Source organism: Salvia hispanica, chromosome 6 (genome assembly GCF_029641045.1).
Source record: "Salvia hispanica isolate PSC_SH4W2 chromosome 6, Shi_PSC_v1, whole genome shotgun sequence".
Lineage (NCBI taxonomy): Eukaryota > Viridiplantae > Streptophyta > Magnoliopsida > Lamiales > Lamiaceae > Salvia > Salvia hispanica.
This window is the reverse complement of record NC_142697.1, coordinates 23,715,743-23,731,129: the sequence shown is the minus strand read 5'-3', so window position 1 is coordinate 23,731,129 and position 15,387 is coordinate 23,715,743. Positions and strand designations below refer to the sequence as shown.

Genomic DNA, 15,387 nt, shown 5'->3' with positions numbered 1-15,387 from the left:
CAAATCCAATTCCCGGTGAGTGAGAAATAAGGGATTAAAGTTGTGCAAAATTGCAAATTTAATGAGCTACGAGAGAAGCTTAGGGAATAATTAAGAGAGTTAATTATCCCACATTGGAAGTTACAACCTTATTAAACTAGTATTTAATAAGAAGGATTATTACATGGAATAATTATAGTGGACTAAGATGGGCTGTAGAGCCCACGCGCGCGCACCGCCGCCGCCGCCCGCCCCGCCGCGAGCCGCGAGCCGCGTGCCTCGAGCCCGAGCCCGTGCTCATGCCCTTGCCCTTGGACTTGGACTTGGCAATTGGTCTTTAGGCTGTTCTTTGGGCCTGGTCGTGGGCTTGGTGCTTGGGCCTAGTTGCGGGCTTGGCCCAAGTCTAGTGGGTCTAGTTCTTTTTAGACCACCACCGTTTCCACGTCAGCGAGCCAAGCGGAATGCCACCTCGTCAGTATGACGCGGTAAGCCAACGTGGCTGACACGTGATAGTCCACGTCATGAACGAATCTAGAAGCTTCTAGATTCAAACTCTCAGCTCTGTAACGTTTTGTAACGCTTCGTAACCGACGACCGTTACGGTCTAGCATTGATGACGGCCATTATGGCCGTTGACCCCCTGCAGTGGATCGAGTCTATAAATAGGCTAGCCATTCTAGCATTCTAAACACACAGAAACTAGAATCCACTCTGCATCATACACTCTCTCCTTCCTCTGCATTGTTCTTCTGTCGAAGCTCTGCCCTCTCTTCCATCCAGTTCGCCGGAGCTCTATTGATAGCGGTGCTGCTTCACCAGAGACGCAGCCGTTTTATCTTTGGGGACGAAACGCCAATCCGAAGAGCACTACCGGGACGTATCTCGTCTTGCGGAAAGAGGCCTCCTCGACTCGACTATTTCCTTTTTCAGTTTATTTGTTTCGAATCTTCTTTTGTAATTTCGATTCAGTTAGCTCTTTGTATTCCTTCTTGTAAATCCAGAAACCAACAACTTGTTCGTGAAGTTGGAGCAGAAACTGGCAATCTGCGCTGGTTGGCTTCTTCAGAAATTCGTCGGTGAAGGCTGCCCGGACGCCTTTGCAGAATTTGAGCAAACAAAGTCTCCCAGTGGATTCTCCGACGTGCAGGTATTCGTCGAACGAATCCGCCGTTTGTCCAGTAGCAAGCTGACGGATCGCTGCAGTACATTTCTGGAGCGTCGTGTGGCTAGGACGGCCAACAGCGTCGAACTCTTCTCTGAAGTACTCTTCCCGTGCCACCAATGTATTCGCGATATGCAAAAATAGCGCGCGTGACATACGGAAACGGCGACGGAAGTAGATATCTCCCCATACCGGGTTCCGACTGAAGTAATCACGTTCTAACCTTGCGGCGGCTTCCTCCCGGTTATGATGGATGTAAGTCCGGGGTCGCCTTTGAGGAGGCGCGGCGGCTTCCTCCTCCCTACGTCGATCTTCTTCTAGCGATTCTTCCATTATTCGACGCATTTGCTCAAATGGATCCATGAATGGATTAAATTTGGGAGAAGAAAAAAATAAAGGAATGATTTATAGTAGTGATTGGAGAGGAAAGAAAGAGAGATGAGAGAAGAATAGATGTGTGTTTGTGTGTAAAACGGAGAATGAGAAGAGTATTTATAGAATAAAAAATAAATAAAAAAAATAAAAAATTTTGAAATTGGACCGTTGAACGGTCTTATTACCGTTTTTAAAATTTTTTTTTTGAAAAATCGATTTTAGAAAAATGAATTATGACGTCATTATTACGACGCCCACTCGCGTGCCGGCAAGTGGGCGTCACGCCGCGCGCCAGCTCGAGGCCGGCCTCTTCCGCTCGCGACGAGCTGTCGCGTCTCGTCGGGACGAGTCCTCAATCGCAACGCGGTCTCGACGCTGTCTCGTCTCGTCGAGACGAGACCGAGACGGCATCGATCCGCGCTGCGGATGCCCTAATATAGTTGTACGAATAAGAACTTTTTTCCATTATATTGCAAGTGTATTTTTAAAAATGAAAAAGATTTTTCTAATTTTCATCTTGGATCGGGTACGGAGCATGGAGGCATTGGCAGGGTGTAAAATAATAGTATGTTATATTTAGTTGTCTAATGTCTTGAAAAATTTAGATAGGTTATGAATTAAGAAATTTGTGATATTTGTCCAATTTCATTTGATCAGAATGATGATTGTTTTTATTTTTACTCTCTCCGTCTACCATTAAAAATCTCATTTGAGTTTGACACGGATTTTAACAAAATATTCCCTCCGGTCCCTATTAAATGTCTCATATTTGATCGGCAAATTTTAAGAAATTATTTGAATTTATGAAGAAAATTAGTAGAAAAAGTTAGTGAAATGTGGGTCCTAATTTTATATAATAGTTTTACAATAAAATATGAGTGAGAATGAGTTAGTGGAATGGAGGGTCCACTACTAAAAATGGTAAAAGTGAAATGAGACATTTATTGGGGACCGTCCAAATAAGAAAATATAGGACATTTAATGGGGACCGAAGGGAGTATAAAGAAAAAGAGGTGATAAAAGATAGTGGAATGTGAGACTCAATTTTATGTACTCCTTAGTTTTATACTAATAGAATATGAGTGGAATGAGTCAGTGAAAAGTGATGTATACCTATAATTTACAATAAAAATGAACCAGATTCCTAATGACGGACAGAGGGAGTAATTCTTTATTTTTATGATTTAAATGATTACGTAAAAATTTACGTCTACTCATATTTTATTTTGATTATATAATTATTTTTATTTAAATGATTGTTAAAAATATTATTGAAGTGGAGTAGGAGTATTATTTTAGAAAATTCACTCTCCATAAATTTTGATATATATAAATTAATATTCACATCTAAATTTAAAAATTGTTGCATTGAATGATTTAGAAAAAATTTATTGTTGGGGAAAAAAGATAAATTTTCAAAGTTTAGGAGAAATTCTAGAAACCAACAAAAGTTTGTGTATTTTTCAGCTTCAATAATCATCGCTTTTTGCCACGTTGGCACATCCGACGCACACACCGGCTTTAATTTAAAAAAATATATATTTTTTGGTGAAAAATCAGAAAAAACTGAAAGTTCATGCATTTAGATTCAAAAATTAATGTTCGAGGGAAAAACAGAAAATGCTGAAAGTTCGTGTATTTATAGGCAAACAACTCTATTTATATTGAACAAAGTTGGGTATTTTATACATATAGTATTAGGTTTGAAATTGTTTTAATCATATACTCTCATATGCGATGGAAATAATTGACTGGAAAAAGATTTAGATTTATAGTTGAGCATTTAAACACAACATACTCCTTATTGAACATTCTTTTTGTAATGTTATATTATAGTACAATTGATTAAATCCTTCATTCAAATCCATTAACATACTCCTTATTGAACATTCTTTTTGTAATGTTATATTATAGTACAATTGATTAAATCCTTCATTCAAATCCATTATTTTCAGTATCCAATCTAATACCAAAATAATAATAGTACGTACACATTTCAATTCGAGAAAGCTAAGTAATTTTGGTTGAACATGGAAATATTATTTTAGTATATTTTAAAAAGAGTAAAGGTCAAAATTGGTCCTGAACATATGGTCATTTTACGTTTTTGGTCCTAAACATTATCTTTTGAATTTTGTGGTCCTGAACATATGAAAATTTGATCATTTTGGTCCTCCGTCAACATTTCCATTAAAAACTAACGGTCAACAGATTTAATCCCTATTTTGACCAAATTTAACTTTTAATTCTAATTTTTTACTCCTTAATTAAAAACCCTAACTATTATTAAAAACCCTTCCCACGCAATTGATCATCCCCAATTCAAAATCCACATTTTCAATTTTACCCCCAATTCAAATTTGCAGCATTTTTCCACAATCAATCTCCGATTGTCATCAACCAATACACGAATCACACACTTGATTTCTGTAATCCGAGATCAATGAACATGATTCAGATCCAATCAACACAATTCATCGAAATTAACACAAAAACGAAAAAGGAAAATCGAAGCAGCAAACTCACCGAGCCAACAATCCGCCTGTTTACTGATCGGAATGAGCTCCGGCGATTGAGAAGAGAGGGGATGAATGTGGTCAAATGTTAGCACCATATCTACTTTATTAGCTAAATGCAGCAACAGCATATTAAGCTTTTCTTTAATGTCTTATTGATTCAAACTTCTTTTTAGAGAGGGAGAGAGAAAGAATGCGTCCACGTACCATGGATTTGCAGGGGATGATAAATCACCGTGCTGTTATCGTTTATCACGTGAAAATACTGTTGAAAGAATATTTATAAAAATAGTTAGGGTTTTTAATTAAGGAGTAAAAATCAGAATTAAAAGTTAAATTTGGTCAAAATCGAGATTAACCTCGTTGACCGTTAGTTTTTAACGGAAATGTTGACGGAGGACTAAAATGATCAAATTTTCATATGTTCAGGACCACAAAATCCAAAAGATAATGTTTAGGACCAAAAACGTAAAATGGTCATGTGTTCAGCACCAATTTTGGCCTTTAGTCAAAAAGAGTAAATCTACGTTTTAAACTTATCAATTTCCAACATACTTCTCTGTATAATAGTAAATACGAAGTAGTATATATTAATCGTACTATGGACTTTGAAATTATGGACCGATATACTCTCCCGAATTAGAGCATCCCCATCCATGTAGCAAAAAAAGGTGATGCGGTCACCCTAGCCGCCCCCACACCCCGACCCAACAGTTTGTGAGGGGGTTCAATCAGGGTACACAACGGCCGTTAGAGAGGAGGCCTTCAACCCACTGTCCTGACAGAAGCCCATCTCTCAAGGCCTCACACTTGTGCCTGAGAGATGGAAGCTCCCACACGCCAGTAGTGATTCGAACCCAGCTCCTTGTAGCAATATCTGCTCTCCCGGAACCAACTGCGCTAAGCCCCAAGAGCACGGAAGTAGGCCCAGACCCACTTTTACTCCTTGTCCTTAGCTAAGAGCACAACACCCACATCCGTGCTCTTAGCTAAGGACAAGCTCAAGGGTCCCACCATTCTATTATTCAGTTTAAATAAAAATATTTCCACAATATTAAAATGTATTAAAAAATACCCGAAATACTATTACAAATTACAAAATAATTAAAAATCACATAATTAAAATCCTAAAAATTAAAAATTACATAATTAAAATCCTAAAAATTAAAAATTACACAATTAAAATCCTAAAAATTAAAAATTACACAATTAAAATCAATAAAATTAAAAAGACGCACTACTCGTTGCCGAATTTCGCCCAAATGTGATTGATTAGATCTTTTTGTAGCTCAGTGTGGGCTCTTGTATCGCGCATTGTGTGTCTTCTTTCGATCCTCTCGTTCACCGTCGTATGCACACCTCGGCGTGGGGGAGACCTCGCGGTTGAGCTTCCGGCTTCATCCTCGTCGTAAAAGTTAGCCGCCTTCGGTCCTTCGTCAGCTATAATCATGTTGTGCAAGATAATGCACGTGTACATGATGTCGGCGATATTCTTAACGTACCAAAGCCGAGAAGGAGACTTCACAGTGTTGAATCGGCCTTGAAGGACCCCAAAAGCTCTTTCGACGTCTTTTTGAGCAGACTCTTGACGCTGCGCAAAAAGAATCCGTCTTGGCTCTTGTGGATTGCTGAACGACTTCACGAAAGTCGACCACCTTGGGTAGATACCATCGGCGAGATAGTAACCCATGTGGTATGCATTTCCGTTAACAGTGAAGTCGATCGCCGGTGCTACACCATTCAAAACATCATCAAAGAGTGGTGAAGAATATAACACGTTCAAGTTGTTGTTGGATCCGGCAACACCGAAATATGCATGCCAAATCCATAGGCGGTAGTCGGCGACCGCTTCAAGGATAAGCGTTGGGCCGCCACCTTTGTGGCCGCTTAAGTGTTGCCCCCTCCAAGCAGTCGGACAATTCTTCCACTTCCAATGCATGCAGTCAATGCTGCCTAGCATACAGGGAAAATCGTGGACTGTTTTGTGAAGACGAAGCAACCTTTGACAATCGTCGGTGGTGGGTGCCCGAAGGAATTCCTCGCCGAAAGCAGAACGAACGTCGTCGCAAAAACTCTTGAGGCATAGGATTCCAGTTGACTCACCGACATGCAAATACTCGTCGAAGAGGTCAACCGTTTGCCCAGTATCAAGTTGTCGGATGGCACAAGTACACTTTGCAACGCCGTGAGACTTTGCCGACCGGTTGCGTCTGCACCTTCTTGAAAGTATTCAACGCGGGTGGACAATGTGTTGACAATACGCATAAACAACCGTTTTGACAGGCGAAAACGGCGCCGAAAGTAATCTTCTGGATACCGCGGCTGGTCGGAAAAATAGTCGGCAACGAGCCTTTCATGGGCTCCCTCTCGATCACGAGGGATGTAGCGACGTTTTGCTCTAGTTGGTTGAGGAGGAGGGGCAGGGGTATTGGCGGCGACATAGGCTTCATAGGCGGCACGATATTGTTCATAATATTCTTGTTCTTCGCGCTCCGCTTCCGCAATGAGATTGATGAAATCCATTTTTGAATTTTTTAGAGAGAGTTTGGGTGAGAGAAGAAGATGTAGATGATGTGAAAAGTGGATGATGAATGTGTGTATTTATAGATGATTTTGTGATAAAAAAATAAAAAAAAATCACAAAATTAAAAAAAAAACGTCCATAAACGGCTCTATTTTTTGGGAATCCAATTTTTTTTTGGTATTATTTTGAATTATTTATGAATTTTTAAAATAAAAAAACGAATTTGCCAATGGCTATGCCGTTGGCCAATCAGGACGTGCCACGTAGGGCTGCTCAGCGGCACGGACGGATGAGCTTCAGCGGCGGACGGACGAGCTCTGTGCCTCTGTCCAGCGACACGGACGGACAGGGCGACGGACGAGCACCGATGCGGATGCTCTTAAGCAGTTAAGTTATAATTATAATTAATTAATATTTGATGTTCTAATCTATGACATATAGCTTTCATATTACCCAATTATTACATCTGCTTTAAAATTTACAGTAATAACTAATAACTTTCAATTTTGAGTATTAAAATTATTAACACAAAGACATAATTATATTAATACAACATATAAATTTAAATAATATAAAAACATAAATTTATCAACACAAAAATATTAATAAATTTATGTCTTTCTTTTGATATTTTTAACATACTAATTAAATTGATATTAGTTATTAGATATTACAATAATTAGTTAGTATTTGGTCGTACACTTGTACACTCTTATCTAATAATAGTATATAATAAAGGTGTGATAAATGGAGTACAGAGAGTATAGAAAAGAGAATTATATATATACAACTAGATGCACCTCAGCACACTAAATCGAGACCGTGAAAATTAGGATTTGTAGGAATATGGACAATCCACATATCAAATATGGAGTGTGGACAACAGACTACACATCAATACGTGGATGGATAAGTACTAGCCTGCATTTGATAGTTTCTATTTCTTTGACTTGGTTTGCTCTACCTAATCTCCCTATTCAATCAGAGCAAATGTCATAATCACTTCTAATATAATCACATAATCCCACATTTATGCAATAAGGATGACGTAATTCTATTCACTTTCACCTTCATTTACACCACTTATTATTTTTACACCACAATTCCAATAATTTTCAATATCTATACCTCTTTCTAAATTTCAAACAATTTTCTCTTATAAATCATTTCATTTATATTGATTCATACAACGCTAAAACATTTTTTAGCGAAGATAATTCAGTGGATTAGTTGTTATTTGGACTTTTGGAGGAAACAAATGTGGTCTATTAAGATTGAGGACGTACATGTTCTAGGAACAAGATTTAGGGCCGCCTTTATTTCATTTCGGGTGACTATCCGTGATGCACAACGGGTATATTTTGCCGTTGCTTATGTAGGCACAGATTTATTCATACGCATATCCTATACGCTAGCGACTAGCAAAAAGTTCTTCCAGCAGCGTACACACAATATTATTTTTAAAACTTCGGAGATGTACATCGATTATGTGACAACTCACAACTGGTAGAACATCTAAAATTCTCAACGATTATCTGCATGTGCCGAAGTGGCAAGGGGAGAATACTAAGACGTTCTACCATGGCATTCTAGATGTTTTTGACACCGAATACTTGAAGTTTTTGACAACTCTCGATTGAGAACAACTACTACGCATGCATGAGGCATGAAATGACATTCCCAACATGTTCATCGACATCAAATGCATGTACTAGGGGTGGAAAAATTGTCTGAAAACATGGTGGTATACATATATAGCATGCAACATGGGTCCCATCCAACCATCGTGCTAGTAGCAGTCGCAAAGTATCGACTCTTGATTGAACATGCATTATTAAATTTGGTGTCGGCAGTTCCAGCAACATAATCAACGTCCACGGCCACTTCAACATCCCATGGTCGATGAACCGTCACTACAAAATTGTCTATTATCTTTCCTCGATATGAGTGTATTTATTGACAATATTTTTTAATTTTAAGGTTATTTTACCAAATATTACTACTATTAGATCTAATCTATAACTAAAGACATGTGCACAATAACAACAAAAATGAACGTATAACGCGTCTCATATGTACTAATACTTAACATATTTGGACAAATTGACTCTTCAAGATACACATAAACCTTCACCAGAAAATTTCAAAGTTCTACCCCACCGTGATGTCTATCTCAAATGTACAAATTATCTTTATTAATAGTTTATTCCATGCTTGTCACTCTTAATTACTAATTAATGTAATGCAACAATATATCTCATATTCTTTTTTAGGTGAGTGGTGCACTCTGTTCTTAATTGAACGATTTGTTACAATAATCATGATTTGTTTATAGAATAATCGATATAACTGGCAATTAAGTAGTAGGAGTTTTTTTTTTTCCAGAAAACAAATTAAGGTAGTTAGAGTGAATAGTAAGTTTTGATTGTTAAAACAAAAAGTGGAAAGAAAAGAACAATTCATTCTCGTAATTGAATCATCAAAGAGCTAAAATTCTGCCCATTTTTTTGATTCTCCATAGATGCAAAGTCATCACTGCAACTCCTCTTCATCAAAGTGGTTTTTGAAATCAGTTTAATTCATGCAACTAAAGCGATTGATGGGTATATCTCAACAATTTTAGTTCATTCCATGCTCAAGATATTTCCTGTCACAATTTATAATCTTGTTTCTCTCTCTCAATTTCTTCAATCAGTCTCGCACACAAAAAACACCACTACACACACACACACCCCTCAACCACCGTTTCCTTGTATGGCTAAAACTCTCAATAATTGTTTACCAATATCTTACTACTTCCTATTGCATGTCCTTTTCCATCCACAAATTTTTGAAAAATCTGTGTGCTTTTTTTTAGTATTATCAAGACCTTGAATTTTCTCCATGGTTATTATGTTTCTTGCTGCTTATGGGTTGAAACTCGAAACCGTTAATTGAGCTTCCCGAAAGCTGATAGCGACACATGGGATTGGGATTGAGGTTGAGATTGGGGTTGAGTTTTGGGCATAAAGATTTAATCTTTGAGGGGAAGTTGCTGTATTTGAGATGGAGTCACATCTGGGATTGGGTGACGAGTCATTTGACTTGAGATACTCTGTGTGGGCGAGGGAAGTTCTGAATGAACTCCCTGATTGTTTTACTATAACCGATCCTTGTGTTCCTGGGCACCCTATTGTGTTTGCTTCAAATGGATTCTTGAAAATGGTTGGTTACTCTAGAGAGGAGGTGGTTGGGAGGAATGGGAGGATGTTCCAGGGCCCGGAGACAGATAGGGGGTCGGTTATGGCGATTCGCGAGGCAATTAGGGAAGAGAGGGGTGTGCAGATCAGTTTGTTGAATTATAGGAAGGATGGGACCCCCTTTTGGATGTTGTTCCACATGTGTCCTGTTTTCAGTAAGGAGGATGATAGGGTGGTTAATTTTGTGGGGGTTCAGGTGCCTCTCTCGAGGAGGCCTAGGTTGTCTGGACTCCGCCTCAGGAGTGAGTGTGAAGATGGGGGCGGGGTTCGTGAGACTGTTTTCAGGTGTTGTAGGAGGGAAGTTTGTTCGGATTCAATCTTGGAACAGGGACGTGCATCCTCTGTGGAGTCGGTTTCAAGCCTTGATGATCAAGGTTAGTTCTGTCTGATTGGAGAGTCTTTGTTAAGATGGTATATGAGTAATGCTGAAATGGCTGCTATTTGAGTTAAAATCTAATGTTAATGCTGAATTGATTGCTATTTGAGTTGGGAACTAATGTTTGATGCCACATAGATTGTTATTTTGCTCATTTGTATCTACAATTCATATAATTGAGATGATTGCTAATTTCAATTCAATTATGTGTCAACATTATCATGGCTTTGCTGGTTGAGTGTTTTGTTTTGTTTTTTTTATGTATATATACTGAACTTAGTTTGTTGTTGTGATCAAGCTGAATTATCTCATACGTGCCCTTTATGACTAGACTATGCAATGTAAGTATGTAACAAATAAACAAAACCCGGTGCTGACACAATGCAACTTATTCAAATATTGCAGAAGATGAGATGAATGAGCCTTGTGAAGCAAATGAGTGGGAGAAAACAAAGGCAAATGCTGCAATTAACAATATCTTGTCTGTTCTGATAAACTACAGCGAGTTTACAGGCAAATTCGTCGCCAGAATAAGATGTTGTCCAACTGGAAATGCACAGCTTGTTTCCTCCTTAAGTATATCTCTCGGTAGAATCAAACAAAGCTTTGTATTGTGAGTTCGTTCAAATCCTGTCTTCATATAAATAATCTTTCGGATACGTCGTTTTGCTGACTACCATTTCTTGGTGACATGCTACATTACAGAACGAATGCGCTCTTACCTGACATGCCTATAGTGTATGCGAGTGACGCTTTCATGAAACTGACTGGTATGTAATTTAGCCGATCATCTAATCAATTGAGGAGTCTTCTAAGTTCTGAATAAATATATGCTCAATCTGATCAAATATGAACCTCCCTCCTTTCTGGGACAGGCTATGCTAGGCCTGAAGTACTGGGGCGAAATTGCCGGTTCTTGAGTGGGACTCAAACAGACCCCAGTACACAGTTTGAGGTAAAGAAGCATTTTCTATAATTTGTTTTTGATCATAAACATTTAACTCCCAGAGAAGTACTGGCTCTGCTCATACTGGTGATTAGTTAAGTATCATTTTTAAAAATTTGTTTACCGAAGCTCCAGCCATGCCATAAGTTAGAAGATGTAATTTCTGCTTTTAAATTTGCAGATAAAGGAATGCATTCGAAACGAGCAACCTTGTACAGTACGTATCCTAAATTACAGGTTGATGACTCGCGTCGCATCTCACATAACAGATTACTTATTCGAAAAGTCTTAGACATATGACCTTACTTCTTAATTGCTGCTTGCAGAAAAGATAGGACATCTTTTTGGAATTTTCTTCACATTTCTCCAGTACGGAATGCATCGGGAAAGGTAATTTTATTTGTGTGTCAATTAAAATAGTTCTTATCACTGTCCAACCATAAATACAACTTTTCTATCTGTAATTTTGCATTAAATCTATTTCTGCAACCATAAATTTCATCATTTAACTTAAAAAAGATGCTTTTGTGCATAAGTTTTGTTGATCCGCATTCTAATAAAGCATTTCTTCCCATTAAAGTACCTTCACACGGTGCTCTTCATCATGTATTCGTAGAAATTAATTTGACCAATGCACAATCAAATGGTAAGAGTTTATATAAACAAATTCAGAGCTCAGACATAGTTCATCTAATTTAACGGGACAAGGTATCTGAACGGCCTACTTGTCGCGTCTCCTGTCAATACTTGGTCTTTCTCCACTATATGATCTTTATTAAGAGGGCCAGTCTCCATTTTTAGTTGAGTTTCTCGGTCACAAGTTGTCTCAGCCTTACAAGAATTAAATGCAAGGCACATGAGTGAATCTTCATTTCACCTCCCACACACCATTCACGTGGGCGATTGTTTAACCCCTATAGGTGATCCGTGTCTTTCTTACATAACTGGAACTGACCACCAACACTTCGACTGTGACATTTCGACTGAGAACTTTTTCATCTTTCCTAGAATGTGTTTTTGCCTTAAGATAATGTTAAATAGTAGTAGTAGTACACATTTCTTTCTTGATAACTTCAGCTTGGTCGATTTGTTGGTCTTGGAACGTGCAGGTAGCATTCTTTGTCGGAATCCAGATAGACGACCATTGCAATAATGATGCTAGACACGGGTTAAGCCCGGAGATGAGACAACTCAGTGTCGTGGGCGCCGTCAAAGTTGCTGTGAGGGGGTTGTCAATGGGCGCCAGTACGTCATAGTAGGAGAAGAACCATCTTATATCAACTGCAGCAACAGGATTTTTCTTTTCATTTGTTGTTTAACCTTGACAATATTGGATTAGTCATATGCGATCACTTAAATGTGATTTTATCTTTGTTTTTTTATGATATATACTACTCCCTATATTGAGAATTATTGTGGTTAATATGCTGTCTCTGTCCCAAACCTATTTTAGCTCTCACCGATTTAACCCATTATATTGTATTAGGCTATTAGCTAAGATATGTAGCGTGTTTAATTATTTTGGGTTTGTTAATGGAATAATGAGATTCAGAATAACTTCTGAAACGAACTAATTATATAAGTATGTTAATGGTGGTTGCTGAATTGGTCCTAAACCCTTAATGATGGAAGAATGAATGTTAATCGAAACATGCCAGTTTGCACAACCGATGATGATAAATTCTGATCGAGTTTGACTAAATATGGTAAAAAAAAATGGCTGGTGGTGATTTCACCAAGTTATAAGTAAGAAAGAGAAACAAATTCTATGTACAAAATTTAATACACTTGGACTTCTAAAGTTCAATGCAGTTATAAATAAAATACCACAATAAGTTAGTACTTATCACAGACGGACAGTTGACTAGTAGTCTTCCGGTTATAATGAAATAACGGAGAGCATTGTGGAGCCAAGATGATTTAATGTTGGTTTCAGTGATTAGGTTAGCTAAGATAGTAATAGTACAAATGTACATCAAATCATTCCACAACATACTCCCTCTGTCCGTAAATAGGAGTGCCGTTTTTCCATTTTAGTCCGTCCACAAATAAGAGTTCCGGTTGACTTTTATCATAAATGGTAATAGGATCTCACATTCCATTAACTCATTACACTCACATTTCATTTAAAACTAATATATATATAAGTGGAACCCTTATTCCACTAACTTTTGTTCACCCACTTTTCATAACATTTCTTAAAACCCGGGCCGCCCATAAATGGGACTCCTAATGGCGGACGGAGGGAGTATTTTTTTGCACTAGGTGTATTAACACATTACACCTATTCACATTGTCACGCAACGTGACCAAAGTTAGTGTAGGGATCAGACCACTCGGGATTCGCTAATTACCGGGACAACTTTATTACAATTGTTCTGAGATGGCTAATCTCAGAGTTACAAGCCAAGATACAAAGTATACAATCGAACTATACAACCTACTGATGCTACAAGATACAAAGGAACCCTAGCACTAAACTGAACCCTTGACCAGTTCAGATTCCATAGCTATATTCTTGGATCTTGACCTGCACACTAAGTAGATTGATTAGTATAGTAAGAACTCAGATCCTAAAGGATCTGAAACAAGAACAATCTGAAAACACAAGTAATAAACCGAGGGACTTTGGCTCAGGTTGCACACGCAACTTCACAAGGGCCAGAGACCTCCACCGTCTGCACCGCGAGTCACAAGGGAGCACCGTGAGACTGAACAACCCCCAAACCCTAGGGATTAACCGATTACTACTTCACAGAAGCGATTCACCACAAAAATCACAAGGACTCGTCTCAATCACCAAGAACACTGCCAGAACATCACCAATTGTCCCTCACACAGAAAGATCTTCTCAAAACTTCACCGAATGCAAAAGATCAGAACTCAACCGTTCGATCGCCAACAGATCCACCACATCAACACAATGTTGAAAGGATCTCACTCTTCCTCACACAACAAGAGAAGGAATGATCGGAGAAGATGACCGGAGAAGAGAGGGAGAGAGAGAGCAATCGCTAGAGAGAAGGCAGAGATAAGAGAGAGAGTGTAGAGCAGAATGAATGAGGCGGATTTGGGAGAGATAGAGTTTAACCACTCACAACAAACACACCCTAGATCCAACGACCAGCATTCAAGATCCGGGTGACAATGCCACGTGGCAGCCATCGGTTAATCCCAGGTAAGTTTTGGGCCACAACACATTGGGCCACAAATAATAGAATCTGGGCTTCGAATTAATTAAGCCCACAATTAATTCCTCCAGCCCAATTCACAATTGGGTAAACAGTGGAGAGCCCTGGTCCACGTGTGTCTTCATCACAGCCTACAAGGTAAATCCAAGACACCAAAGAACAGGGTACATTAGTTAAGGAAATACCAGGTTGCCTCAAAGGCACCAAAGGACCAAGGTCCATTAGCCAAAGAGGTCTTTTGACCCACATACACTAGGGAATAAGATCCTCAAGTCTGGGTCATATCAACCGAGGGACATGCAATGCTAACCACAATCAAAGTACAACTTTTTGATGCAGGAAAGTAATTTTTCAACAGATAGACACTTAGTGCCCATATCTGCTGGGTTTTGATCAGTGTAAATTTTATGCAATGCAATCTCACCTTTTTCAACAACATCTCTAATAAAATGAAACCTAACATCGATATGTTTGGCTCTATCATGAAAGACAAGGTTTTTGCACAACTGAATAGCAGATTGACTGTCAGAATAAACAACAGGCAAAGACTTAATAAATTTCAGTTCAGAGAGCACTCCCTTGAGCCAAATGGCTTCTTTCATGGCTTCTGTTATAGCAATGTATTCAGACTCAGTTGTTGATAGAACCACAATGTGTTGGAGTTGAGACTTCCAGCTGATACAAGATCTGCACACAGTAAAAGCATAGGAAGTAGTGGACTTTCTCTTGTCCCTATCATTAGCATAGTTAGAATCCACATAGCCACACAACTCAACACCATCATCACACTTTGAGTAACACAGACCATACTTAGAAGTATGTTTCAAGTATCTCAACAACCATTTCAAGGCTTCTCAATGCACAGGGCCCGCATTTGACATATATCTACTAAGCACAGAGACAACATAAGCAATATCAGGTCTGGTACTGACCATTTAGTACATCACAGAGCCAATAGCATTTGCATAGGGAATCTTTTTCATGGCAGTAATATCATCATCAGACTTAGGAAAAAGATCTTTACTCAGTAAAATATGTGCAGCTAATGGAACAGAAGCAGTTTTAGCAGCAGCCATATT

The 15,387-nt window shown here is 38.6% G+C and overlaps 1 protein-coding gene across 2 annotated transcripts; it reads left to right on the top strand.

The window, feature by feature from the left end:
* Positions 1-9,048: 9,048 nt before the first annotated feature.
* On the top strand, positions 9,049-12,540 carry LOC125206038 (protein TWIN LOV 1-like). Of its 2 annotated transcripts, none has more exons than XR_007173891.2 (7): positions 9,049-10,169; positions 10,577-10,784; positions 10,877-10,941; positions 11,047-11,126; positions 11,299-11,334; positions 11,444-11,507; positions 12,227-12,331. XR_007173891.2 is itself a non-coding variant. In XM_048105313.2 (7 exons), the coding sequence occupies exons 1-7, from the start codon at positions 9,602-9,604 to the stop codon at positions 12,371-12,373; spliced, it is 1,188 nt and encodes a 395-aa protein (XP_047961270.1). In that variant the 5' UTR covers positions 9,052-9,601; the 3' UTR covers positions 12,374-12,540. The 2 variants fall into 2 exon arrangements, 1 of the variants encoding a protein (XP_047961270.1); XM_048105313.2 differs by having other exon boundaries at positions 9,052-10,169; positions 11,299-11,354; positions 12,227-12,540.
* The last annotated feature ends 2,847 nt before the right edge of the window (positions 12,541-15,387 follow it).